Source organism: Pongo pygmaeus, chromosome 3 (genome assembly GCF_028885625.2).
Source record: "Pongo pygmaeus isolate AG05252 chromosome 3, NHGRI_mPonPyg2-v2.0_pri, whole genome shotgun sequence".
In the NCBI taxonomy this organism is placed as follows: domain Eukaryota; kingdom Metazoa; phylum Chordata; class Mammalia; order Primates; family Hominidae; genus Pongo; species Pongo pygmaeus.
This window is the reverse complement of record NC_072376.2, coordinates 2,915,199-2,927,344: the sequence shown is the minus strand read 5'-3', so window position 1 is coordinate 2,927,344 and position 12,146 is coordinate 2,915,199. Positions and strand designations below refer to the sequence as shown.

General features: G+C 42.1%; 1 protein-coding gene across 12 annotated transcripts in view; it reads right to left on the bottom strand.

The window, feature by feature from the left end:
• Positions 1 to 12,146, bottom strand: part of ADD1 (adducin 1) — an 87,329-nt gene that overhangs the window by 38,710 nt on the left and 36,473 nt on the right. For all 12 annotated transcript variants that reach the window (XM_054486604.1, XM_054486599.1, XM_054486605.1 and 9 more), the window contains 2 exons: positions 10,119 to 10,281; positions 7,482 to 7,633 (listed from right to left, as the gene is read on the bottom strand). In XM_054486604.1, the coding sequence (XP_054342579.1) occupies positions 7,482 to 7,633; positions 10,119 to 10,281 (315 nt within the window). The remainder of the gene's footprint in view (positions 1 to 7,481; positions 7,634 to 10,118; positions 10,282 to 12,146) is intronic.

Below are 12,146 nucleotides of genomic sequence, written 5' to 3'. Positions count from 1 at the left end.
CGTCAGCCAGGCTGGTCTCAAACTCCTGGCCTCAAGTGATGCACCCACTTTTTCTGGCCTCCAAAAATGCTGGGATTACAGGCGTGAGCCACCGTGCCCAGCCTCCTTTATCTTAAAAAGCATGCTGACCTTTTTTTTTTTTTTTTTTTTTTTAATAGAGACAGGGTTTCACTATGTTGCCCAAGCTGGTCCCAAACTTTTGAGCTCAAGTGATCCTCCTGCCTTGGCCTCCGAAAGTGTTGGGATTACAGGCGGAAGTCACTGCATCCAGCCCATGCTGACCTGTTAAACTAGTTAACACAAAAGTAAGCAGTTGTCTAATTGCTAAGCTCAGTCAAAACGAAACATAAAACAAGGGATCTGTGTATATGCTGGTTGGAATGAAGAAAATTAAGGATGAAAATAAGAAAAGATTAAGTTTCAGATTTTTTTTGTTTCGCTTCTTTTAAAAGCCTTTATTTTAAAAACACACATACAAGGGTATTAAGAAGATATAAGACAATGTAAGTATAATAATAAATCAAACATCCATGTATCTATCAATTAGCTTAAGAAATACAATAATTCCAGTGGCCGGGCATGGTGGCTCATGCCTGTAATCCCAGCACTTTGGGAGGGCGAGAAAGGTGGATCACAAGGTCAGGAGATGGAGACCATACTGGCTAAAATGGTGAAACCCCGTCTCTACTAAAAATACAAAAAAAATTAGCCGGGTGTGGTGGCGGGCAACTGTACCCCTAGGTACTCAGGAGGTTGAGGCAGGAGAATGGCGTGAACCTGGGAGGCAGAGCTTGCAGTGAGCGGAGATCGTGCCACTCCACTCCAGCCTGGGTGACAGAGCAAGACTCCGTCTCAAAAAAAAAAAAAAAAAAAGAAAGAAAGAAATATAATAATTCTAGTATCTCTGAAGCTGTTTCTCTTCCCTCATATCCCAAAAGTAACCACTATTCAGAATTATATATTAAGTATTTCCTTTTTTCTTTACAGTCTTCCCGGTCATCCCTAAGCAATTTATTGTTTAATTTTTACCTGCTTATGAACTTTACATAATTGAAATCATACTGTATGTTTTTCAGTGACTTTTTTCTCAACATTATTTTTGTGATTCCTCCAGATTATGACCAACATGACTATAATTTATTTATTTTCACTGCTGTATAGTATCCACTCGATGAATACACTACGATTTATCAATCTATTCTTCCATAAGTGGATGTGGTTTCAGTCTTTGCTATTAAAAACTATGCTGCCATAAACATTCTTGTACCAGTCTCCTACTGTACACATTCAAGTTTCTCTAGCATAATAAACTAGGAGGTAACACCAAGTTATTTTCCAAAGAGCCTAATTAAAGATACATTCCTCCAGTAGTAAGTACATGACAGTTCTGTGCTTCTACAGCCATCTTTTTTAAAAGTTAAAATCTGATGTCTGGGACCAGGCACGGTGGCTGACGCCTGTAATCCCAGCACTTTGGGGGGCCGAGGCAGGCAGATCACAAGATCAGGAGTTCGAGACCAGCCTGGCCAATATGGTGAAACCCCGCCTCTACTAAAAATACAGAAATTGGCTGGGCATGGTGGCACGCGCCAGTAGCCCCAGCTACTCAGGAGGCTGAGGCAGGAGAATTGCCTGAACCTGGAAGGTAGAGGCTGCAGTGAGCAGAGATCGTGCCACTGACTCTAGCCTGGGTGACAGGATGAGACTCTGTCTCAAAAAAAAAAAAAAAAAATCTGATGTCTATAAAATGACATTTCATTGTGGTATGAATTTATAATTTCCTGGGGACTAAATGATTTCAGTAACTTTTCATATTTTTATAAGGCATTCTTATCTCCCCTTCTGTGAAATTCCTTTCTTGCCTTTTGTCCATTTTATACTGGTTTGTCTTTTTCTTACTGACAGTTATCTATTCCAGATATTATTTCTTTTTTTTTTTTTGAGACGGAGTCTCACTCTGTCACCCAGGCTGGAGTGCAGGGGCACAATTTCAGCTCACTGCAACCTTCACCTCCCAAGTTCAAATGATTCCTGTCTCAGCCTCCCAGTAGCTGGGAATACAGGTGCGCACTACCACGCCTGGCTAATTTTGCATTTTTAGCAGAGACGGAGTTTCACATGTTGGCCACACTGGTCTCAAACTCCTGGCCTCAAGTGATGTGCCCACCTTGGTCTCCCAAAGTGCAGAGATTACAGGCGTGAGCCACCGCAGCCAGCCCCAGATATTAATTTCTGTTGGCTACATGTCGGACAAAGCTTCCAGGTTACGGCTTTTATTATTACTGTCTTAATGGTGTCTTTTATCTTTTTTTGAGACAGGGTCTCACTCTGCCCCCCAGGCTGGAGTGCAGTGGCACAATCTCAGCTCACTGCAACCTCTGACTCTAGGGTTCAAGCAATTCTCCTGTCTCAGCTTCCCCAGCAGCTGGGACTACGGCACACCACCATGCCTGGCTAATTTTTTTGTATTTTTTGGTAGAGATGGGTTTCCATCATGTTGGCCAGGCTGGTCTCGAACTCCTGACGTCAGGTGATCCACCCACCTCAGCTTCCCAAAATGCTGGGATTACAGGCGTGAGCTACCATGCCTGGCCTATGGTATCTTTTAATAAGGAAAAATTTTGTTTACTTTAAATGTAGACAAATTTATCCATCTTTTATGATAAGTGATTTTTGTGTCATAAGACATCTTTCCTTAGGCCAGAGGTTCAAGGCCAGTGATTTTCACCTATATTAGTCCTAAAATTGTTAAAGTATTACGTTTCACATTTAATCTTTAATTCACTGGGATTGCTCTGTGATTATGTATAGTATAGAAGTCTCATATAATTATTTCCACTTGTGACTTTTCTACTCAAGCATCCCAGCAGCCATCATTGCCAAGTCCGTCCCCCACCCCACTGAGCTGCAATGCCGACTATGGCATGTCTGTTTCAATGCATGCAATTTGGCCCTGCTGATCCCTCTGAATCTTCTTTGCCCAAAGGACACTATTAATTACCACCACTTTATATTAAGTTTGACATCTGGTAGGAAAAATCTCCTTGCCTAGCTGTTCTTCAGGAGTGTCTTAGCTATTCTTGGCCTTCCGCTCTTCCATCTAAATTTTAGAAGCATGCTGTCAGGTTCCACATTTAAAAAGTATTACACAACCGTTTTTGTCAGTCATTTCTCTTTTGTCTCTCTCTCTCCATATATATGTACATATTTCATATAGCTGTAAACAGTATACATTTCATATTTTCTCATTTCTGATAACTTTCATTTTTCATGTTTCACTTGTTCTGCATGATCTTTGTAATTGTTTTTCATAGTATACAACATTTTCTCAAATTGATATTGAATAACTGAGCCATTTCCTATCTACTGCTGAATACTTAAGGACTCTTAAAATTTTTCATTATTGGCTGGGTGCAGTGGCTCACGCCTTTAACCCTAGCACTTTGGGAGGCTGAGATGGGCGGATCACTTGAGGTCAGGAGTTCAAAACCAGCCTGGCCAACATGTTGAAACCCCATCTCTACTAAAAATACAAAAAAATTAGCTGGGTGTGGTGGCAGGTGCCTGTAATCCCTGCTACCTGGGAGGTTGAGGCAGCAGAATTGCCTGAACTCGGGAGGTAGAGGTTGCAGTGAGCCGAGATCATGCCACTGCTCTCCAGCCTGGGCCACAGAGCGAGACTCTGCCTAAAATAATAATAATAATAATTATTATTATTATTATTATTATTATTATTATTATTTCATTATTACAAATAATGCTGAGCCGGGCACAGTGGCTCACACCTGTAATCCCAGCACTTTGGGAGGCCGAGGCAGGCGGATCACTTGAGGCCAGGAGTTTGAGACCAGCCTGGCCAACATGGTGAAACCCCATCTCTACTAAAAATACTAAAATCAGCCAGTGGCATGGTGGTGCACACCTGCGCATGGTGGCACATGCCTGTTCCAGCTACTTGGGAGGCTGAGGCAGGAGGATCACTTGAACCGAGGCAGTAGAGGTTGCAGTGAGCTGAGATTCCACCACTGCACTCCAGCCTGGGTGACAGAGTGAGACCCTGTCTCAAAAATAATAATAATGCTGTAATCAATATAATAATGTTTCCTTCTTTTACTTATTTTAAGATTTATTTCCAACTGTAAGCTTAACTAACAGATCTATTAATACATATTTTAATTTTAAAGGCTTAAAACATTCAATTCTCTGAATCTAAAGCAAAAAGGAGAAAGTGCAAAATTACAAACATCAAGTAAAAATAGAGAAGGACATTTTGAAGTCAGTTTCCTCTGCAGTGGTCCCTCCCCGTCAGACCAGCACTGCTCTCCCTGTGTCTCTTCCCACACATGTACTGCCCCTTCTCTGTGTATGAAGAATGAGACTCTCCTGTTGCAGACCAATGCAGTACCCAATTCAGTACCTCCAGAGGAGACCACTATCACGTCCCTGAAGCACAGGGCACTGGTCACAAAGGTGGGTCCAGACCATCACCTCAGAAGCTTAGCATTCTCTGGAATCCAGAATGGAGTTGAACAAGCACCTGCCAGGTTCTGCAGGTGTGAAGCCTTGACAGCGTTCCACTGACATAAGGATGGGCAGGCCAAGCCATCAGCTAAGTGCCACCGAGAGAGGAAGCCCAGTCCACTGGGCTAACTGGGCCACCCTGTCTTGTCCCCCTCCCCCCAGCCCCCACAAACACTTCTCCAAATCCAATGCAATCTTAAAGATCTATTTCAGACAATCATCTCCAATCTTCTAACACCTGTTAGCAATTTTAAATCCCTTTAGCAGAAAATCCCTATGACCCTCTTTCAAAGAAAGGGCAGAATGACCTGCTGTCACTTTTTGTTGATACTGTTAGTATTTGCTTTTCTGTTAAGCGTCTGTACCATACCTAGATTGTAAATAAGAAAGGGATGCCATAATAGTAAAACAAAATAAACCAAAACCTTTCTTCCTTAAAGATTCTCTAGTTCTAGTTTATAAGACATAGGAAACATTTTAGGTAACTTGCATTTCTTTTTACTCAATATTAAGCCCCATGGAGATAATTTACGGAAGAGAAAACACTTTTTCACTTTTGCCAATTCTTAAACAATTAAAGGAGGAGAAAACAAGCAATTTAACCAATTCAAACTTATTTAATCAGCATTCAAAATAGGACTAGGCAAACAGCATTTTAAAACCTGCAAAGAACGTGAAGCTGTTATTACAGCTAGGGATTACATTTCCGATCACAGCTGTAACATTTTCATGGCACTAATCTTCAGGCAACCATTTAGCACTAAATCTCCACCAGAGCATTCTGTCAAGTATAATTAGATGACAGAGGCCAGCAATTTCCCTGCAGGCACCAGGAAGGGAGCTGGCATTTGTGCTAGGCTAACAGGACCCACGAATCAAATGTCAAAACGTCCCAGCGAGCTCTTGTTCACAACTTTACTGAGGTAATTTCAGTTCAGCCGGGGGTTTCATTCAGTCTTTCACCTAAGTTTACTGCATGCCTACTCTGTGCCATGGGTCCCAGGGCCACAGCAGGGACCACAACCGAGGCTCTCCCTATGGAATTTATATTCCTGTGGGCAGAGAGGGACAGCAACAGCTAAACATACAGAATGGATGGGGGTAACTGCTACAGGGGAATAAAGCAGCGGTGACATTCTACACAGAGTGAGTGTGCTGCACACAAGAGCATGACATGGTAAGGCTTGCATTTTGAAAAGTTCATTTAAGTGGAAACAAGAACAGATGGATAGAAGGCAACTCAGTCTCTCTGGCAGAGACCAATATCAAGTCCCAGAGGCACAACACACTAATCACAAGGTGAGCTCCAGACTGTCACCTCAGGAGGCTTAGCATTCCTCTGAGTCCAGAATGGAGCTTAACGAAGCACCGCTGGTTATGAGTCCAGGTGTAGAAAAACCTATGTGTGTGTGAGTACGGAGGAAACATTGCAGCAATCTGAACAGCGCACACACTGCCTGCCTCAAGAGAGACGGAAGTATTGGTGGAATTATGACTTTTTCTTTAGACATCTGCATAAGGTACACTTGATACAAAAAGCAGGCACTGTATTAACAATTTAAAATATCTTTTAAAAGAAATTACATGAAAAAAACAGAAGACTGGAACAAGTTTTAAAACCAAAGGAAGGAAGCAGTTCAAAGGAAGAAGCTATCTCTACAAAAGAGTGAAGGAACAGAAGAACCCTGGCAATGCACCGTAAATCTAAGACGGCAGGTAGGGGCCGGGCAGGGTGGCTCATGCCTGTAATCCCAGCACCTTGGGAGGCCGAGGCAGGCGGATCACAAGGTCAGGAAATCGAGACCATCCTGGCTAACACGGTGAAACCCCGTCTCTACTAAAAACACAAAAAATTAGCCGGGCGTGGTGGTGGGCGCCTGTAGTCCCAGCTACTCGGGAGGCTGAGGCAGGAGAATGGTGTGAACCCTGGAGGCGGAGCTTGCGGTGAGCCGAGATTGGGCCACTGCACTCCAGCCTGGGCGACAGAGAGAGACTCCGTCTCAAAAAAAAGAAGGCAGGGAGGGTGGAATTCCAAGCCAGGGGAGCAAAGTCTGGCCACAGGCAGAAGGCAAGACATTATAACAGGTGGTCAAGAGTACAGAATGGCTACAAATGTCAGTAAGGGTACCCATTTTTTCTGTGACATGATGAGGTCATTTGGTGGAAGAAGGAGGTCAGGAGTCTCAAAGATAGTAGAGAGGGCTTAAATATCAGTAAGGTTGTAAGAGAGATGAGTTATGGTTGCTAGGCTAAGTCATGGGTCCATTTGAGATTTGGGTTGTGAATCTATGGAGAAAGGCAATGGGCTCTGGTGGGAGGACTTCCACAGCAGGATTTGGCTACTCAGAAGCTGGGAGGGATAGTACAGGATTGGCAGAGTATTGCTGAAATGAGGGACCATGAAATACAAGATGGACAAAATAGGGAGTGAAGAATAGGCTAATGGATTGGGATGAAGAAGTGACTGTCCACAAGGGAAGGACTCATGTTGTCCACTGATACAACCACAGTTAGAAAAGCACTTGGTCCAGAGAAAGCAGATACCCAGAATGAAGGAAAAGAGATCCTAATAATGTTGAAAAATAGTTAAAACTGTAGTAGCTGAAGAAATAAGTTTGAGAGATGGAAGGCTTTGGTCAGACTAAGAAAATAAAACATCATCATTCTTAGGTTTTTAAGCATAAAAATAATTTTAGAAACTGTGTATAATCTGGTAAACACTTAGTTGTTTTATTAGGTTAGCACACAAGAAAGAAATTTTCAAGAACTGCTGTTCCTGTAACTTTTAACCCAAACTGGCTGATTCTCAGGTTATTAGACTCTGTAGTCAGGAATCAGAAGAGGTATTCCAAGACTTACTGAAGCTGAGCCTGCTTCCCTCTTCTCCTAAATGGAAAGAGGTGGTGCCAGACACAAAATATTTCATTTATCTTTCAGTTACTAGCCCATTTAATACTCACCGTGATATGATTGTAGATAAGCTGAGACCACCCAAAGAGATCTGCTAGTCTATAAAATGCTGCCAATTTACACCGTAATAACTTCTCTCCTTTGTCATATGCAATCGAATCAGATCCTCTAAGATCGTTCACAGGAGTCACCATACCAAGACCTGAAATAAAGAAAAACAGAACTCAGCCAGGTGTGGTGGTATACGCCTGTAGTCCTAGTTACTCAGAAGGCTAAGGCAGGAGGATCACTTGAAGCCATGAGTTTGAGGCTGTAGTGCTTATGATCGCAGCTGTGAATAGCCAAGGCAACAGAGCGAGACTTACCAAAAAGCCTCAAATATTAACATTTCTTATCAAATGTAAATCAAATACTAATGGTTCTGAGATACTTATCTTCCACATTAGGCAATAAAGTCTGGAAAACTTCAAAGACAATTTCATAAGGACTGTTTTCCAGTACTAACACAATTAAGTTAGCACTCAATAACAAAAAGATAGCCAAATTTGTGGGGTGCAGTAAATCATGCTTAAAAAGAAATTTACAGCATTAAACGGAGAAGAAAAGTGTTTTTAAGGCTTTCTGATTAAAGCAAAAGTTGAATCTTCGAGAAGATTAAAAATAAAATACAAATAATAAAATAAGATAAACCTCTAGCCAGACTTAACAAAAGAAAGGAGATAGAAATAACCAATATGGGCTGGGCGCGGTTGCTCACGCCTGTAATCCCAGCACTTTGGGAGGCCGAGGCGGGAGGATCACAAGGTCAGGAGATCGAGACCATCCTGGCTAACAAGGTGAAACGCTGTCTATACTAAAAATACAAAAAATTAGCCAGACGTGGTGGCGGGCGCCTGTAGTCCCAGCTACTTGGGAGGCTGAGGCAGGAGAATGGCATGAACCCGGGAGGCAGAGCTTACAGTGAGCCAAGATCGCGCCACTGCACTCCAGCCTGGGCGACACAGCAAGACTCCGTCTCCAAAAAAAAAAAAAGAAAAGAAAAAGAAAAGGAAAAAGAAAAAAAAGAAAAGAGAAAAATTAGCCAGGCGTGGAGGATCCCTTAAGCCCAGGAGTTCAAGGTTGTAGTGAGCTGTGATCATGCCACTGTACTCCAGCATGGGTGAAAGAGCAAGACCTTATCTCTAAATAAATAAATACACAAAACAAACAAACAAAAAACAATAAACATAATTCACCATAACAAACTAAAGAAGAAAGACTAAGGGATCATTTTAACAGAGAGAAAAGAAGCATTTCACAAAATTCAACATCCATTCAGAAGGAAAGTTCTCAACAAATCCGGATAATAACTGCAAGGATGTGAAACACACTGACTATGTTTAAACCATAAATTCAAATAATACTAAAAAAAAAACAAAAAAAAAAACTAATTGTTCATCACTGAAGGATGATTGGAAACCAATTTATTATTTTGGAAAGGGACCCTGCCTTTCCTACACAAACTGTACCACCAGGTAACCAAAAGAACTGAAGGGAAGTTTCTCCTGACAGAACATTCTTACTAATTAATACAGAAGAAATGGGCCAGGTGTGGTGGCTCATGTCCGTAATCCCAGCACTTAGGGAGGCTGAGGCGACTGGATTACTTTCGGTCAGGAGTTTGAGACCAGCATGGCCAACATGGCGAAACCCGTCTCTACTAAAAATACAAAAATTAGCCAAGTGTGGTGGTGTGTGCCTGTAATCTTAGCTACTCGGGAGGCTGAGGCAGGAGAACAGCTTGAACCTGGGAGGTGGTAGTCTGCAGGGAGCTGAGATCACGCCACTGCACTCCAGCCTGGGAGACAGAGCAAGACACCGTCTCAAAAACAACAACAACAACAACAACAAAAAACGGAATCCACATGAAAACTTTCCTGGTGGTGGCCATGTGATTTCAGGATGGAGGTTTGAGTTATGGATTAAATGTGATTCTTAATATTCTGTAGACATTAATTACAATATATATCAGATCTGGTGAATACTATTCAACTTCTAAGAATACCACAGAGCAGACAGGTAAACAGCAAATCTCAGCAGATCTAACAGAAACCAGTACCTTATTTCAGGCAATCAGATTTGACTATCCAACCAGACCCTTCAGAGACTAATCCAAGGTACAATATGCAGTGGCTCAGATTAGTTGATACTTTGTCATGTTAACATTTACAAACTCAATTGCCATGGCAAAGCTCCATTCTTGCACAGCTGACCATTCTTTGCTCACATTCACCCATCCAGTACTTTTCCTCTGGCTTTTCTTTTAGAATTTCTCTTTCTCACTAGTTGGGACACAGCAGTGAAGAATGCTAGGTAAGAAATGCTGGCCAGGCAAAACTGATGTGCTACTCCACAGCATTATTTCTGATTAGTTTATTTTAATCTACGTAGGGGCTGGTAAGACACATAAAAAGTCATCTGCCTCGGAAAAAGTCTCACTGGCTAAGAAAAGAGGAGTCTGCAACATTCAAGACAATTTCAGAATTCCAGCCTATCTTTTACTATGACTAACGAAAACACATTAATTTTCAAAATACTCAACTCTGTTATGTTACACAGTTATATGCCCATTTATTTCACATGAGCAATCTTCAGGAAATTTTACCTGAAAACTACAGAACATATATTAAAAATCAGGAACTACTCACTCATGTTTAAGGCAGCCATTCCTCCTTGCGGAGCTGCTGGGTAGACATTTGGTACATTCGTGGTCATAAAATCTGCAATCTGCTGTAATGCCAATAGGCCTGTGGGGTTCTTCCCCTTCTTAAATTGCTCCTGTATCATTGATTCCAATTCTTCACAGAAAGCCTAATAAAAAATATTAAAACACTGAGATACCATTTATTTTCTGTTCCTTGGGCAGGGGGTCAGGAGTAGCTATCACATAAACCAATTTTTTGTTTTCATCCAGTGCTGGAAAGGCAAACGGATATTCTCACACATTACTGCTGAGAATATAAACTGGTACATTCTTTTCTAGAAAGTAATTTAATACAATAAAAGCTTAAAACTCTGAACAGGAATTCTACTCTTAGGAATCTATTTTAAGGAAACATTCAAAGAAGTGCTCAAAGACTGATTCATTTGGATGTTCATTCCAGCATTATTGATAAAAGGGAAAAACATCCTACATTTCAATCACCAGAGGATTGATCAAATACACTGGGAATTCTACGCATGCATTCAACATGAAAAGCTAAAAAAACTTAAATGGCATAAAACCGCTCTTGATATATGTTTGAGTGACAATGTTATCAAGCAGTATAACCAGTCCTTATTACAGCAAATACATACCTAAACATAGAAAAAGATTAAAAGTAAATACATTGGCTGGGCGCAGTGGCTCATGCCTGGAATCCCAGCACTTTGGGAGGCCAAGGAGGGCGGATCACGAGGTCAGGAGATCGAGACCATCCTGGCTAACACGGTGAAACCCCGTCTCTACTAAAAATACAAAAAAATTAGCCAGGTGTGGTGGCGGGCGCCTGTAGTCCCAGCTACTCGGGAGGCTGCGGCAGGAGAATGGCGTGAACCCGGGAGGCGGAGCTTGCAGTGAGCTGAGATCCCGCCACTACACTCCAGCCTGGGAGACAGAGCAAAACTCCATCTCAAAAAAAAAAAAAAAAGAAAGAAATATCTTGTCAAACAATTATAAATTATATCCAATATGAAAATGTAAGTTCACTGGATGTTAATCCACATCAAATTTACTTCTAGTTTGTCACTGCTTGAGCTGAAAACATATTGCAGGAAACTGCCAAGGGACAGTCTAAGAGTACCTATCACTTGGGGGAAGCACACAACAAATACAGGTATTGCTGTTAACTAAGGGTAGAACAGAACGTCTGTCAAGAGCCCTCTGAGGACCCCCTATTTACCAACTATGGCAAATAATGTCGCAGATCATATTTTGTGGTCATCCATGAGGAAGGGAAAAGCTGAGAGGTACTCTGACTGCAAACAAGAAATAAACAAAGGAAAAAAACAAAACATGGCGATTATTTAGCCATCTTTGTTATCAAAGCACAATGCAATGAGAGAGAAAGGGAGATATGTGCAAATAAAGACAGGCCGGGCGCAGTGGCTTCCACCTGTAACTCCCAGCACTTTGGGAGGCCAAGGGAGGCGGATCACTTGAGGTCAGGAGTTCGAGACCAGCCTGGCCAACATGGTGAAACCTCGTCTCTACTAAAAATAAAATTAAGTTAGCCGGGCATGGAAGCTCGTGCCTGTAATCCTAGCTACTTGGGAGGCTGAGGCAGGAGAATCACTTGAACCCAGGAGGAGGAGGTTGCGGCGAGCTGGGTATGGTGGTGCACGCTTGTAATCCCAGCTACTCAGGAGGCTGAGGCAGGAGAATCATTTGAACTTGGGAGATGGAGGCTACAGTGAGCCAAGATCACGCCACTGCACTCCAGCCTGGGCGACAGAGAGAGACTCCATCTCAAAAACAAAAGATGGATAGTAAGAGATACAGATGGCATCTCCTGAACATCACAGACAGTGCTGGTCACAGGAGAAGCAAAAGCTAAATTAAAGAAGCTCCTTGCCTTCAGGATCCCTCAGTCTGAAAATTCAAAAGATCTATTTCAATGGTTTTCAAATCCACATAAAGATCTACGGAAAGCTCAATTCGACACACACTACTAAGTACCAGGTGCTGTTTTAGGCAC